Here is a 17,514-nt window from a genome sequence, read left to right as displayed (position 1 = left end):
TGTTTAATTCAATGAGAATAAAACTAATTTCAAGCATGCTTAAGTACTTTAGAAGCACTCATTTACTAGGAATATTTTAGAAGTAAATTAATAGGTATTTAAGTCAACAGAAAGCATAGGAAAATTACTTGGAATAACTTCAGGAAATGAATCTCTATGACTTTACTTAATAAATCACCATTTATATAAATTATTATGTTTCTTTAGCATTCACTCTTATCTAGTCATTGAAACTGGTTCCTAAATAGGGAATATTGAGTTAAAGTGACTTTATAATACACTTGAAATTATCTTTTGCCTTTAACATAGGGCAACAACCTGGTAGCCCACAGGTTAAATCTGGCCACCAACATGTGTTTTGTTAAAAATACATTGTGCCTTTTTTTTTTTTATTGCTTTTGGAAGTTTTAAGGGCTGTCATGTGTAGTCTCATTTTGCTACAATCCTCACCATCTCACTGTAGTAGTTTTCCTCTTTTATGTTATGTGCTTGGACTCTAAAGGCTTATACTTCTGGAAGCCAAAATTTAAAATTCTGTCCAATTTGAATGTTCACTACAGTCACAAAACATTGGAATTATTAGAATTAGAAGGTACCTTAGAGGTTAGCTAACTCATTTCTTCTGACAAGACACCTGAGGCCAAGAAACATAAAGTAGCTTTCCCATGGTTAAATGTACATTAATAGTTCTGCCCAAATGCTTTCATGTTTTGTCATGAGTCACCACCATTTTCATCGCTATGAAAGAAACATTTGCTTCATAAGCACTTACCCCTCAGGGCAGGTAGCAGGGACCTCTCCTTCTTGTCATCACATTTGTTACATTCACTGAAGTACAGGAGTAAGAAGACATCAACAAGAACCCACATCAGTGAAGTGGCTAGAACCACCTTGCAGTAAACAAACCTCCTCATGTCTTTCCTTGATTTCTAGTTAACACAGAGATCGAAGACAGATACAACTGTGATAAATCCAAGCCACAGGGGTGAACTCCAGGATAAAAGCAGGATGCACCCCACTGTATTAAAAAAAAAAAGAAGAAAAATTAATTATTGAAAAGTTTATTTTGCATAAATGTGATATAACATGAAATATATGACTTATTTAATGCTCCCATATATATCGGCACTTGGCCTTCAAGTTCAGAATTAAAAGCCCAAATAAATGAAAGTTTTGTAAGTAAGCCAGGTGGCTAAAATTCTAACAGCTAATCCTAGATCTGCCACTACTCTGCTGGGCCCTTGACAACTACTTGATTTCTTCAAGTTGTATTGCCTTTTTCTTAAAGTCCTTTCATGGTATTCTGTAAAGCACCAGGTTGTAAAATAGTGCAATTCTAAATTTACTGGGATTCAGCACTTTTAAGGAGCCAATACTGCTGAACTAGAAATCATCCTGGACTACTATCTATTGCAGTGGCTAAGAGCTGGACTTTATGCATAGATAGGCCTGGGCCTATTTACTTCCTATGTAGGGGAGACTTTCTAAGCCTCAGTTTTCTCATCTATAAAATGAAAATAATAATGTCAAACTTAAAGATTTGCTATGAGGACCAAATACGATAACACTTGTAAACTGTCCTGCAGAACACATAGTTATTAATGTTAAGATATAAAACAAACACACACACAAAATTCTCAGATTCTCAAAAAGGGCAATTACATGGAATAAGTCACCAGTTATTTAGACTTAAAAAGCCCATCTGCTCTGCATAGAAAGTATCCACTACAAATGTGCATTTGAGAATGGGCAGTACACATTCAAAGAAATTATCAGAGAATAATTTCAGAGGATAATACATTAATATAAAGTGACTTAAAATAACCAGAGCAAGGATTCTAAAGGCATAACAAAGACATGTGTGCAATTATTGAGAGATATTCAATACCATACACATATTTGTTTTATTTACACTACATAGAACAATAACTACCTGGTTAATTCATTTCTATCTCTACAGTAACTATATCAAAATAAAAGTCTCGTATAATTTGATACATTAAAATAATAGAAACTGGAGTATATATTTATTGATGTGAATAAGATAAGTAACAGTTTTGACAGATATTTGAGGAGAACAGCTATTAAATACAAAGATACTTAGACTATTTCACAAACACTTGTCTCAAAATAAAAACATCAAAGTACAATTTGCTGAGGCAGAAGTTCTTTAAATTAATGGCAGCTGACTTTGCATCATAAAGCAACACAAATGCTGTTGCCTGTTACAAATCTAACCAGACTAGTAACAAAGTTTACATGAAGCGACAATTTAAAAAATTATTATAACAAAGACTCTACTTTCAATATCTACATAAAATTTACATTTATTCAACATATATTTAAAACAGAAAGATACAAAATGTACAAATCTAAGGAATGCATGATATTTGAGGTTTATTTGTTATTTTTCTTGAAAAAATGGCATACTAATTATTTTATTTCGTTTCAACTTCATTTTTCTGTAAAAATTATAACTAAACACTGGAATTCAACCTCTAAACCTGACGACAAGGGAAGGATTCCCATATATATATTTCCTGTTACTTTATGTATATTTCACTGAATATGATATTTGAAACAATTCAAGCTATTAAATTTTCTGTCTTTTTTTGGTCCTAAGATGGAACAGGCGCCTTCAGTTTGTTGTAGAAAAAAGTCCTATGGAAATGCATATATAACACTGATGGTAACTAGATGGCCATTCCCAGATTTAGAAGGAATACCTTAAAATAAAATATCCTATAATAAAAATCTATATATTATATAAGATCTATATATTACAGGCTCTTTTTATCATAAAGATCTATAATAAAAGACATAAAAAGAACCATCCCTGGCTCTGAGTTTAGGTAGGCATTTTGCCTTTCTATGCTTCATTTTCTTTACTTATATTTCCTTCCCCATCCACCTCACAAAATTGTAAGGCTTAAGCAAAATAAAGAATGAGAACATTTTTTAAAAGAAATATAAAGAATATTATTATAATAGAAAACCTGAAATCACTTAATATTAAAATGTCTAAGATAAGTCATTTCTTAATAAGAGCCTAACAGTAGAGGTTATTGAGAATTTAAACTTTAGCCATAATAGAAAGTGAAAATCACATCTTATTGCCACTTCAAGCATCATTCAAATTATTCTAATTTCATACCCTGGTACATCTATATGTCAAGATATTAACATTGAGAAAACTCTGACTTTACTATTTTATGTGATAAAACTAAGCTGCTGTATACATTTTTGTTTATTTATGAAACAATCTTTCCTTATATATTTCAAGTTTTTAATTCTATCTACTGTGAAAACACCTCTACCTAAACATATTAAATTTTATCATTCTTTATCTGCTGGTACTTGTAAAATAGTAATCTCGTACACTGTTTCAATACTCTTCTTCATAAGAACGAAACTGATTGAGCAGAAGGATGGTACAATATACAAAGTAACACTAACCAACATAAGCACAGTTGGTGGCCCAGGTTTATTTAAGAGAATCAGCATCTGTATTATGTTTTTATTCCAGTAAGTCCCTATTTATTTGCAAACACTACTCTGTTCCTCAAGCCAAATCCAAGTTCTGCAATATCTCTGGCTTGCCAAATCAATGTGGAGCATGACTAACTTTGCATAAACTACAGGCTCTTCTATCCAAAAATACGACCCCTTTTCTAATCGTTTCAAAATCTTTTGAGCACAGTTATTCCCCTCTTTAAAAATATATCTCTAGATAAGAAAACGTCAGGAGTTAGAAAGCTATCAAGTGCCATCTTTTTATTTTTTTAATTAATTAATTTATTTTTGCCTGTGTTGGGTCTTCGTTGCTGCGCGTGGGCTTCCTCTAGTTGCAGTGAGCGGGGGCTACTCTTCATTGCGGTGCGCGGGCTTTTCATTGCAGTGGCTTCTCTTGTTGCAGAGCACATGCTCTAGGCACTCAGGCTTCAGTAGTTGTGGCATGTGGGCTCAGTAATTGTGGCTCGCGGGCTCAGTAGCTGTGGCTCGCGGAATCTAGAGCGCAGGCTCAGTAGTTGTGGTGCACGGGCTTAGTTGCTCTGCGGCATGTGGAATCTTCCCGGACAAGGGCTCAAACCCGTGTCCCCTGCATTGGCAGGCGGATTCTTAACCACTGCACCACCAGGGAAGTCCTCAAGTGCCATCTTGCTAGTCATATTGCCTTTCCTTTTCTTCTTGCCCACTAGATAATGGTGTTAGCCAGAAATTCTGAGAGATTACAGAATTTTTGTTTGAAAATATACACCATTTTTGGGCTTCCCTGGTGGCGCAGTGGTTGAGAGTCCGCCTGCCGATGCAGGGGACGCGGGTTCGTGCCCCGGTCCGGGAAGATCCCACATGCCGTGGAGCGGCTGGGCCCGTGAGCCATGGCCGCTGAGCCTGCGCGTCCGGAGCCTGTGCTCCACAACGGGAGAGGCCACGACAGAGAGAGGCCCGCGTACCGCAAACAAACAAAAAAAATACACCATTTTTACTATTCTATAAAAAAATGTATTTCAAATATAAAAAAATAAGATGTAAGTAAAGCTTAGGAGTTTGGTAACTATGTTTTTAAAATAAGAAAGAAATTTTTGTTTTTAATTAGGAAGTTATCACTTACCCGGGGAATCTACTCTAGTTGCTTTCAGACATATTTTTATCTGTAGCCAAATATTTTCTTTTGTAGAAAACTGCATAATAGGTGCAAATTTATTAAGTCTGTTTTATGAGGCTATACTTGAGGCTGCCAAAGGATGAAGCTCATGGAAGAGTGCGGGCAGTACTTCCAGAATTTTCAGGGACCCAACGCACTTTAAATGTTTTAAATAGCTAGGCAGGAGCTTCTGAGAGCTGATGACTGAACAATTATGCAGTTTGGTTTAAGGACTGATAAATCTAGTGAGTAAGCTTTGAAAAAATACCATGAATTAGTTACAGGTCTTATTGACAGAAAGTCTGATCTTCACATGAATGAAGATTTAAAATTCAGGTGGGCTAGAGGAATCTATCTGCAGCCTAAACCAGGGTCCACCATAAAAACCACTGTAAACCGTAAAACCCATGCCACAAGGAAAGATACACTAAGAGACAAAGAAGCAGTCAATGATAATGTTAAATGAATGCCTCATGTGGAAAGATGGTGGAAAAGAAGAAAAAAAATACTTCACTTGCATTTAAACTAAGGAAATTTCAAATATTCATAAATTTGACTATTAGGATGAAACCAAGCATAAAACCTACGACTATATATTGCAGAGTTACAATGCCATGATCTGAATCGGGGTTCCCACACTCACTAATTGTAAGGCTTAATTCAAGTTTCTTAGATATGCTATGCCTCCATTTTTCTATTCACAAAATATGAACAGTAGACGCTACCTCATAAGACTCTGAGTATCTGATGAATTAATACACATAAAGCTCTTATAACAGTGCCTGACACATAGGAGGAGTTCAATATACACTAGTTATTATTAGTAGCAATAGTAATACTATCACCATGAACAGCATAGAAAGAACAAGAAAAAAAGAATGAGAATTCTCTCCCCAATCCTTCTAGAAGCAGTATATGTTCAGTGTGTATGTTTAGGGGGTCAGGAGACAAGATGAGCATCGCAAATATATTCAGTATTTAAAGTATATTTATATTAAATTGAAAATGTATTTAACGTTAAATATATTCAATATTTGAGCATTACAAATATATTTTATATTTAATTATGAGAAATATATTTAACAGATGTAGTTGCTGATGGAGTATGGGTTACACAGGATTTTACAATTGTCAAAACTCATTGAACTGTACACTTAAGATCTGTGCATTTCACTCTATGTAAATTACAGCTCATTTTCTTAAGGCAAAACCAAAATGTTAATGTACCTATTATATGATTCCCTGATTTAATGACATTTTGATTAACTAAAGAAATTATAGTCCAATTGCATCAGATAAGAGTGCTTCTACTTATGACCTTTCTGATCTCATTTCTTACCAAGTGACCAGTCCGTTTTCCCTGCCCACTGATATGGTCAGAGCTCCCTGCTCTTACTTCCTTCAAATCTTGGGTTCTAGCACACGGAGTGCCTTCCTACCAACCTATATAAAAGAGCACACAACTTAATCACTCTATATTTCCTTGGCTCACTTTATTTTTCTCTTGGTACCTATTCACAACCTCCCAGCATATTAAAAAAATGTTTTTTGTAATTTGTTTATTATTTGTCCCTTTTTCTTAAATAGTAAGCTGTATGAGAACAAGGTTTCATATCTCTTACATATGCCCTCTCTCACTTCAATATATTTAAATTTTAAAACTCCAGCAGTGTTTTATGTGCAGAATTGTACTCCTCCCTCCCCGCAAAAGATTCATATGTGAAGTCTTAACCCCCAGTATTTTAGAATGTGACTTTGGGGATAGATCCTTTAAAGAGGTAATTAAGTAAAAATTAGGTCATACAAATGGGCTCTCATCCAATACGACTGGTATCTATCTAAGAAGAGGTTATTAGGACACAGACACACATAGAGGAAAGGCCATGTGAAGACAGAGAAGGTGGTCGTCTACACACAACACAGAGAGGCTTCAGAATGAAACCAACTCTACTGACACATTGATTTTGGACTTCTAAAATCTGCGAGAAAATTAATTTCTGTTGTTTAAGTCACCCAGTCTGTCATACTTTGTTATGGCAGCCTTAGCAAACCAATACACTGGTTAAATTTAACTTTCCCCTACACCACTCCTACATGCAAACAGATGAACATGACTAGAAAGAAACCCCAAAAATATGCTGCCTGTTCTCACTTTAAATCTATGAATTCACACTGGACTTGCAGTGCCTGGCAGCCATCCTGCAATAGTTCTAGTCAAATCAATCTCCATCCCTCGGATAACATTTGCACCTTGTTTGCCTTCAGACTGCCATCTCCAAACTATTTCCTGTCAGCTCATCACTACATGTATTCATTTAGCAGAGAAGATATAAACAATCAGAAGAGAATTTTGCATACTGCCACGTGGAGTGTATCAACTTGCTGGTTCCTATTACTGCCACCCCTAAATCTGCAAGTCCAAGTGTGACAATGGAGGAACTATCCTTTTAGGAGTACAGCACCCTCCGCTCCCACACATTCACGAATTTTACTGATGCACTTTTCTCTTTTGCACCAGTTTTTCTTCTCGAATGAGTCATTTCTATCAATACAAAGATGCTATATGGAAAATCATCTTAAACCAAGTTGACCCCACCCACATTCCTCTTCAGCGATCCTTCCTGCTCTCTGCTCACCTGTAATACAAAATTCTGCAAAGAATTATGTATAATCACTGTCTACACATCCCATATCCTTATCCTCCCATTCTCTTTTAAACTCAACAGGCTTAAGCTCCTTCCACTATATGGAAAACATATTGGATACAGTCATGGCCAGGTCCAATTGTCAATTCTCAATATCTTATAAAACTCCTAGGCAGGATTTGACGTAAATTAGCCAAAATACTTTGTACTCTTTTCTGGCAACTCTTTTCTTTCACATCCCCTATTTGATCTTACAGCAAATTCTGTTGGCTCTACCTTCAGATTTAACACACTTCTCACCAATTCCACTGCTGCCATTCTAAACTAAGCCACCATCACCAACTTGACATATTGTTTCAACTTTTTTTTTAAACATCTTTATTGAGATATAATTCACATACTATTAAATTCACCCATTTGGTGTACAATGCAATGGCTTGTAGTATAGTCACAGAGTTGTGCATCCATTACCACAATCAATTTTAGAACACTTGCATTACCTTGAAAGAAAGCAACTCCCCTTTGCTATAACCCTTCAACCCTCCCATTGCCCCTAGCTCTAAGTTACCACTAATTGAGTTTCTGTCTCTATAGATTTGCCCATTCTGAACACTTCATATAAATGAAGTCATACAATATGTGGTCCTTTGTGACTGTCTTCTTCAGTTAGCATAATGTTTTCAAGACTTTATCCATGTTGTAGGATATACCAGTACTTTATTTCTTTTTCTTGACAGATAATATTTCATTGTATGGATATACCACATTTTATTTATCCATGTAGCAGTTGATCCCCATTTGTGTTGTTCCCACTTTTTGGCTATCATGAATAATTTGGTGATGAACATTCATGCACAAGTTTTTATACAGACATATGTATTTGTTTCTCAAGTATATACATAGGAGTGGGATCACTCAATTATTTTCTTAAATACACCCCCATAGAAATCTATTCTCCACACAGAAGGCGGTCTGATCATGCTAAAACTTAAGTTTGATCAGATCTCTTCTATGTTCTGATCATTATTGACAAATGGCTTTTTTGTCACATTTAAAGTAAATTCCAAATCCCTAACTTCGCTGTAACACAAACAAATCTGGACCTTGACTGCCTTTCAGATTTCATCTTCTAACTCTCTCTCCTTTACTTAATGCACTCCAGAATCTTTGTGCTTGAAGTACCCTCTAGAACGCTGTTCGCCTAAGTAATTCAATGGCACAACCCTTCACCCTTTATTCAGATCTCTGCTCAAACATCCCCAGAGTCTTCTTTTCTGGGCCAACTTATCTGAGATAATGCCCTTCCACCATCTATGCAATATACTTATGTGGTTTATTCGGAATACGTATCACTAGTACTTGTTAATTTATTTATTGCCTCCTTCCACCCCATGGAATTATGTCTGTTATTCTCTGTGCTATCCTTAAGACACCAAAAACATTTTCTGGCACAAAATAGGTGCTTGATAAACACCTGTTAAATGAATGAATGCAAGAAGGACCGAGAAGTAAAAGGTCTGGTAAAAATGTGGGGAAAATTAAACAAACCTTGGCAATCATAATAATGAAAACTGAAAACATTAAACATTCATTTGGTTGAGCTGTGGGTGAATGGTGTTCTAAACTGAAAATAACTTGTTCACCAGCATAAAGCTGCTCTCTTGCTTCATGCCCTCTGATACCTCTGGTCCCCTCTACCCTGACTTCAACTGCTTTAAGACAAAAATATGATTAAGGGTGAAGGTGAGGCAGGTTGTCACCAGAGCAGACTGAAGTTCCTATGCACCTGTATAAATATGGTTCAGAGGTTAAGGGGGGATGGTGGGAGTAGAATTTCCACCTCCAGCTCTGTTTGAGTATGGCTCTGTTTAGTACAGGCACCTAAGTCATCATCTTACCCAGTCTCAGGTTACACTGTTGCTGTTCTCTTCCAATCAGCCACCTCTGGCAACAGTACTGTGGCCCATGAAACTAAACTGGGTCGGTTTTCTGATTTCCAGACCGCCTACAGTCTGACAATGCTGTGTCTTTTGTTGCAAAGGCCACTCAATGATGGAGTAATAGGAAAGGTATTAGATTTTCCATAAACACTACCAAAGTTTTTGCTGAATGTTGGAATGACCTCCTCAGAAACTGACTGAAAAAGATATCTGACCAAACTTCTAATCAACTCCTGGTCCACCCACCTGAGCAGGACAGTGGCTTACTAAGTTTGGCCTTCCCAAAAGAAAGTTCATCTTCTCTTGGCCACCTACTGATTAATGATCAGGATGAAATGGGTGGGGAATTTTATAAAATTATTTTTGAAAATATGGATTCCACCCCGTCCATTCCTGAACATGGTGCATTTTTCTCTCCCCAACAACAACCTCAGGTCAGTCCGGTTGGCATACCTCTAACAGGCAGTGCAGCCACAAAGAGGCCTGGAGCATTAAAACTTAATTCTGACTCCACCACCTGGATTCTTGTGTTGGACTGACATGGTCCTAGACCATGAGGATAATAAGCTCTTTGTTGTGTACACTGCTAATGGAATCCAACTACAAGGGACAATGTGAGCCAACATAGGTGGTATCTGTAAGTTTTGTAAAAATGCCCTTGTCCCACTCATATTTAACCCTTCCATATGAAAGGTCTGGGTCACAGTAGAAGATGTTGTAAAAAGAGAGATGATGTTATATTTATTAGGCTAGGACACACAAAATGTCATGGCTATGGAGGGAGCTTAACAACCCTGATCTCTGAGGAGAAAACAAATTGTATCCGAAGAGGTGGAGGGAAGTGGTGGGTGAGGGGCGGTCAATTCATACTCTCTTTGTCTCCCCAACATTAGAGCCTGGCAATATAATCACATGGCCTGCCCGAGTGAAGCAGCTTCCGCAGCTGGCAGTCTGAACTACTATCTCTTTGTCACCTCATCCCTATGCTATAAAACCTAAACACTCATGTGGGCATGACCAGACCTGAACTACTAGCCGGCTGTGCCTGATGCCCTCAATGGCAGCTACCAAAAAGAGACCCTTTCTCTGCTTCCCCCAATGTCTGAGCAGCTTTGGGTTATGCTCTATATGGCCATCCAGGCTATAAATAAGTCTTCAGTGACATGGCACATGCTTAACCGTATCAATGTAATGGTGATCCAAATCAAGTTTACCAGCAAATATTGAACTAGAGTGACCCGTGTCCCTTTGGACTTTATGTTTGGATCTGGGGCAGAATGGCCTATGGACTGTCTTGCCACTGGGGACTGACGTACTTGATTGCCTACTGTAATGACAACCAAGGATCAGCAAATCGGGCTAAATTCTCTTGCACTAGTCCCCTGGATAATAAGGTGGCCTTAGGCTACATCTGGGCTGCATAAAATAAGACCTACTGATACCCTCTGAGACTTCTTTACAGCGATTGAGTCCAGGACCCTGGGAGACATGATTGAAGTCAAAACTGCAGGTTTGCCTAATCCTGCTGTTTTAAGTTTTGCTCATAATAACCTTAAGTAAACACAGTATGAGAAAAATTGAATGGAATCGTTCCCAGCCTCTATCAGATTAATCAAGATGTTCAATGGAATGGCAGGCTCATGTGAAAATTCACCAGAAGCCAAAATGATGGAGGACCCAAAGGTAGCTATTGTTGGGAGACCCTCCTCCTTAGGGTCTCTCACACTCCTACGCTTCTCGCTGTGTGTGCCTATATGCAGGGCCCCAAACACTCTTCACACAGGCCGTTTCTCAGGGCTGTGTTTACAGTGATCAACTTAAAGAATGAGGTGAGGTCTTTCTCTGGGACAAAGAGCAACCTTTTACTGCTTTCTATAAAATGGTGGATTCCCTATGGCTATTGTTCTTTTGCTGAAATGCAGCCTATCGTGTGTGCAGACATCCACTGGTGCAGTCCACACTACCTCTGTGGGATCTGGGAGGCAAGGGGAGCTGACGCAAACATGTTGAAACTTAAGCTACTTGCTGTGCCGTGACTAAAAACGTCCTTTGCCCTGACACAGGAGTCTATTCTGCCAACGTCCATGAAACAGTAACAATCTAACTTATTAGTGTTTAATTAAGTACAATCAAATTCCAGACCCTTCATAGACCTGAAATCATCACACACAGAAAAATCAGGAAGTGTGTATATGTGTTGCGTGGATTTTCATACATATAGAAATTTTTCTAAAAGGATACACCCACTAAACTTGATAATCTCTAGGAGGAGAATTGATTTATAGTCTTCTGTAGTTCTGAATTTTTAATAAAAGCATGTATTATTTCCAGAATAAAACTACTACTTTAATTATAAAAAGTAATGTACGCCTTTCATTTATCCTATAGACAAAACTGAGTATCTACACAGATGCCAACATCTATGCCAGGCACTAAAGATAAAACAGATGAAAAGATGCAATCTCTGCCTTCCTGTTTAGGATCCAGTAGGGGAGATAGACAAGAGCATCAGAGTAGGGATAAGAAAAGAGGTAAGCGAAACATTTGGAGTGATTCCAAGATGTGGAACTCTTTTCAACAGATAGTTATAATGTGTAATTATTAATGTTAAGAGAATACAGCAACAGATAGAATAATTGGGCATAGAGAGAGTGAAAGAAAGCTGAAGCTTTATAGAGAATGTGAATATGGCAGACATCATTTTTCAAGGCAGTTTTTTACACACTGGTCTTTTCAGTCACGCTTGGGTATAGCGATATCCATTCTATGAAGATACTGTGAATGTCAAAGCCTAAAATATATGTTAATGAGACTCTACAAGCAATAGATTCTCATTAAAACATAATGAAATTAAGTCTTCATTAAAAAAAAGCTTGTAAAAAGCAATACATGACCCTCAAAAAATAATGAAATTAAATGCTGTAAAAACTGTATCAACCTAAAAACTGCTCATCTTTCATTTGTTTAAGGTATTTAATAACTGCTCAGTATTCATTTTATAACATGACATACCAGTGGTTTAAGCTTGTTCATTAATAGTTGCCAAGAGAGGCAAACAGAAATCCAAAGTGTTCAACTGGATATAAAACCCAGAGATTTAAGACAACAGTAGAGCATTTAGACAGTTCCCAGTAGACTTTCACCAGCAAGCTGGCCATCTTCTGCCATAAATCACATGATTAAAAAGAAAATAAATGAGTCCACTGAGACATTAAACCATTAGAAAATCTTAACCTCAGTTTCCTACTTCCTAGCTGGCCTTAAGGATTTTGAATTCTTCATGACAAAAGATGTAAGGAATGAATTACAAGTGTTCCTTCATTGAAATAGTCAGGGTAATGTGGCTATTTCTACTCTAGATATTTTTTTCAAAACAGGGGTGTTTATTTGTAGAAAATAATGAAGAATAATATTAAATTAGCTTGTAAAATTATATCACAGCCACTCTGTTTCAACAAGCAATTAGTGCGAGATAAAAAGAGAATGAAGTATCATCAAACAAAAGCCCAGAACTCTAGGGCACGAAAGGATCCCAGCAGCACAAAGGAAAGGATGCTGAAGGGACTTGGTTACAGAAAACTCCAAAAGTTAAATAGACTAAATAAAGCTGCTTTCTGATATTCTATCCTAAAATTACACAAATGTAAATAAAATTTTAGTTGTCAGCTTGAATATTTTAATTTAGTAAAATTTTTACCATAATTGATACGTGAGAGAAATGCACACCTTTCTTAAAAGTAATTTTAAAATTATTAACAAGTAAAATATTCAGCTTCTTCCACTCAAAAGAAGCAAAAATCAAAACCACAAAACACTTTATTAAAGCCACTATATCCTTACTTATTAGTCTGATTTGCAGCTTCAGTTTTCTCAGGGTTTTTTCTGCAACCTTCCTGGTGAAGTTATTAACCATAAATTAAGTGCCATAAAAGACAGGCAATTAGAGGAAAGAAGTCAATAAAGAGCTAAAAATCAGGATATTGAATAATTAGCCCCCAATTAATGAAAAGTTAAGTGAAATTATTATATCCCCCAAGAATTAACATTCGTATTCTTATTAACAGAGCAACATTGTTATAGAAAATTGCTAAAAACTGTAACTTGTTAATATAGAGCAATCTAATATAACGAAGTATGTAATCCAATAATAGAAAACACAGAAATATTATAAAGCAAGGATATTTGCCAAAAATACATGAGAAAGAGAAAAATGTGCCTCTTTACAAAATTTAAAAATCGAGCAGAGATTACCATGATATATAAGCACATGAATAAGCAAGCAGAAAACAAGGCTACATTTCCCCTGTCATCTGGGGAAACTATTAATTCATTTAATTAGGGATTATGCCAATTAAAAAACTGTAAATTAAATACTGTTTTTGAGAAAATTATATTTTCTCGAAGATGGGATAAAATGGGTCCTTACAGGTAGAAATGTAAATTGGTAAAAACTTTTTTGGGGAGAAATGTGGTTTTTTAAAAATAAAAATGATTTTTGACCTGCTTTCTTAAAAATAATCCTAAATTTCTCCACTGCAAAACTCTCTTGTTAAAACCCCATACTAAAGAAAAGGCTTCATGGACAATGCTATGACAGCATTATTTATAAAAAGAGTACATAGGTATACAGTTATGATAAATTATAACAAATAGAGAGACCCAAAGGATTGTCAAAAATTATTCACAGGGCTTCCCTGGTGGCGCAGTGGTTGAGAGTTCGCCGGCCGATGCAGGCGACACAGGTTCGTGCCCCGGTCTGGGAAGATCCCACATGCCGCGGAGCGGCTGGGCCTGTGAGCCATGGCCGCTGAGCCTGCGCGTCCGGAGCCTGTGCTCCGCAACGGGAGAGGCCACAACAGTGAGAGGCCCGCGTACCGCAAAAAAAAAAAAAAAAAAAGTTATTCACGAAACAGAATAAATAAGAAAGAAAAGGAAGGCAGAACCTCCCATTAAAAATAAAGCTTGATTTAAGTATTCTGTTTCAGAATTTCTCTCTTCTACTGCTCTCCAGTATTAGAGAATCTATGTGACTTTGGAAAGATAAAATTTCACCCTACATGTCATATTCTATTAACCTCCACATTCCTTTTAAAAAAAGTGGCTAACTTTCCAAACCTGGAGTTTCACCCAAGATTCAGGAGCTATTTTTTTTCTGTTTGCATTTGTGGCCTTTCTTCCAAATAAATACCCTCTTAAAACCATCAGGACCAATATTTAAAAGCAATTACTGAAACTGGGGAAGGACTTGTAATCACTCTCACTGTTGCAGACTGCATTTCATCAAATCCAACTACATTTTTACGAAAGAAACAACACGAATGGATTTTGTATTTCACTTATGTAAGGAAACTGTAAGATATTGAAGACATACCTATTCAGACCCCAAAATGTTCTTCCCTTATAAATGATTTAGGTTAAAATGGCATGTTAATTGAAATACCTGAGAACTACAGTGATTGCTGCCCTAGAAAAAGTCTCCTATCAATAGTAGACTGTCGTTTGAGAAAATCTTTACTGAGATAATGGCAAAAATGATTAGATTGAAAAATCAAATTTCCATGAACAAGAAAACCTCCCTGATAAAAGCAAGGCACCCCAGTATTTGTTTTTATTCAGAGTCCAAAAAAAAAGGCCAGATGTAGTATACAGCTAATATAATCTATCCTACAGTCTGTTTTTAAACAACCAATCTAAAAATACTGTCTTAAGTGACCTTAGTTATCATTTTAATGCAATAATTAAATCACATTACATCTCTGGGGTACAAAATAATGTATGTTCATTTATCATTTTGGGCCTGTTGTTGCCAATTAAATCAACTTCTGGAAACAATTCTTCTTTCAGTATTATTCAACAGAAATTAGCAATGGGGAATACGGTGGGGGACTAGGGAGTAGTAAGGGGAAGGAGAGAAGTCATTATCACCCTACTCAAACTTGTCTCAATTGTTAGATTCCTTCCTAGAAATTGTATTTTTATAGATTATAGCAGTGAGAAACAATGTTATTAATAGGCAGTTTTTCTTATTACAGCTTATTTTTGAGTCAAGGTCAAAATCTTAGAGTCAAATTCTAAAAGCAAACAACTCATAAATTTTCTGCAAAGGTTTTACAGTTTCATAGCTTAAACAGCAAAGTATAAAGCTTCAAGATCAATAACACCTGTTAGTACAAGGAAAAGCTCCACTATTTATGTGGCTGAATGTTTATGATATTTTCTTTTGATTTTGATAGGCAGAATAAATAATTTCAACCAGTGATTGACCTCCGAACAAATCAGTAGGTGTGCTCCACATCAAAATCTCTTATCGAACCTCCCTGGTGGTGCAGTGGTTGAGAGTCCGCCTGCCAAAGCAGGGGACACAGGTTTGTGCCCTGGTCCAGGAAGATCCCACATGCCGCGGAGCGGCTGGGCCTGTAAGCCATGGCCGCTGAGTCCGGAGCCTGTACTCCGCAACGGGAGAGGCCACAACAGTGAGAAGCCCACATACTGCCAAAAAAAAAAAAAAAAATCTCTTATCTATTAATTTCTGTGATATGAAACAGTGTTCAAACTGAGAAAGAAAATGCTGGTATGTTTCTTCTCTTGCAAAAAACCATAATCAATATAAAAATTATCAGATTTCCCACATCCATTCAGCTCCATCCCAGCAGAACAGTAATCAACATTTTATTTTTCTTTTTGCTTCACATTTCTGGCAGATAGGTACAAAGGCAGCCATCTGAATCAATGAAACCTATTAACTGCTGCATGGGATTTTTTTCTTTATACCAATTTTAATTCCTGGTTATTCACACTCTCTCATTGTATTAAATTACATTTCTCTTTGATCAGATTTAATCATGTTACTCTTCATCATATTTCATATATTCCTTTTTTATTCATCTCATTTCCTCGCCATATTCTCCTCTTTTTCCAGTTATAAAAGTCACCGAACCAGGATTTTTCATTTCAATTTATAATTGGCTTTGCAGGATATATTTGTCAGTTGTTTTTTCCACATGTCAATTATTTTTCCCATTCTTTTCCAGCTTTCTTGTATTTTCTTCCTCTTCTATGGAGAAAACACCATATCTCTTGACCATCCCAATATTTCTCCATAATCTCCACTTGCCATTACACAGAAGCTCCTTTTCTCTTACCCAGCGCCTGAACGCATATTCTAAGTTCTTTCTTTATTCCAACCAAAACCAAAATGACAATTGATGATCCCCCTAAGAAAGACTGTTCTTGTAGTCATGTGCCACTACTGAGACACTGAAAAGGCTAAATAATAGCAAAAATACCAGAACAACGAACATTTGTATGAAAGAGCCAGAAACATACAAAGTGTTGTTGTTTCTAAAAATTCAGCCATATGTAGCATGGTTAGGGGTATTAGACAGACTTTGATTCAAGTCCTATCTCTGCCATCCTTTAATTTGGAGATATTGGAGAGGTTAATTTGCCCAGCTAAGTCCAGTTGTTCCCAGATTTATAAAATAGCAATAAGAGCTCTCCCTACTTAAAAGGTCATGGGAAAGAGTATGCACATAAAATGAGAATCAGAGGCACCTGCACATAGTAACTAATCAGTACATTTTAGCCATTGCTACTATTGCGATCAATATTATGATGAGCAAAAAATTTTGTTAATACAACTCAGAAAGAGAAAAGCATTTAAGATTCCTTCAAATATAAGCTATTTATTTCATTTATTTGGCAAATTTAAGTACCTAAAGTCTCTCAACCCTATGCTAGATGCTTGGGACATCTTTCCTCTCAGAGCTTTTAATACAGTATTTCCAGATAAAATCAAAGACCTGCTAAGAGCAGGTCCATTGTTAAGAGTACCCATTTTATTATTTTTACTTTGTTCTTTATGCATTCCATCACTTTATATATCTTAATTAAGTTTATTACAGAAAAAGTTAGGGGTATTCATAAATTTGCTGGTAGACTTTGATGATTTTGAGACAGCTATGAGACGTAAAGTAGGACTTCCCAGAAGGCAGGTGAGTATAGGAGTTGAATTTTAGGACAGATAAAGATGAGGGAGTTAGCAAACCAATGTTAATTAAAGGCATGAAAATTTTCACAAAGAGTCCTATAGAGTGCACTTTAAAAGAAAGTTAAGCCCACAAGTGAAATTGGGCGAGGTCTATCAAGGGAAGAGAAAATCATGAGAGTGTAGTGTTAAAGATTCCAATAGAAGGAATATTGTAAAACAGATTAATGGTACAAAATCATGCTAAGAGATCAAAGAAGTATAGTCTATATGTAGTCCCAGGAATAACTTCAGTGG

The 17,514-nt window shown here is 36.5% G+C and overlaps 1 protein-coding gene across 6 annotated transcripts in view; it reads right to left on the bottom strand.

The window, feature by feature from the left end:
- Positions 1-17,514, bottom strand: part of GALNT13 (polypeptide N-acetylgalactosaminyltransferase 13) — a 561,510-nt gene that overhangs the window by 493,942 nt on the left and 50,054 nt on the right. For all 6 annotated transcript variants that reach the window (XM_004276801.4, XM_033400037.2, XM_049712719.1 and 3 more), the window contains exon 3: positions 773-1,018. In XM_004276801.4, the coding sequence (XP_004276849.1) occupies positions 773-914 (142 nt within the window). In that variant the 5' untranslated portion in view covers positions 915-1,018. The remainder of the gene's footprint in view (positions 1-772; positions 1,019-17,514) is intronic.

This window comes from Orcinus orca, chromosome 7 (assembly GCF_937001465.1).
Source record: "Orcinus orca chromosome 7, mOrcOrc1.1, whole genome shotgun sequence".
Classification (NCBI taxonomy): Eukaryota; Metazoa; Chordata; class Mammalia; order Artiodactyla; family Delphinidae; genus Orcinus; species Orcinus orca.
Note: the sequence above shows the minus strand (reverse complement) of the source record. Positions and strands in the feature narration are given on the sequence as shown.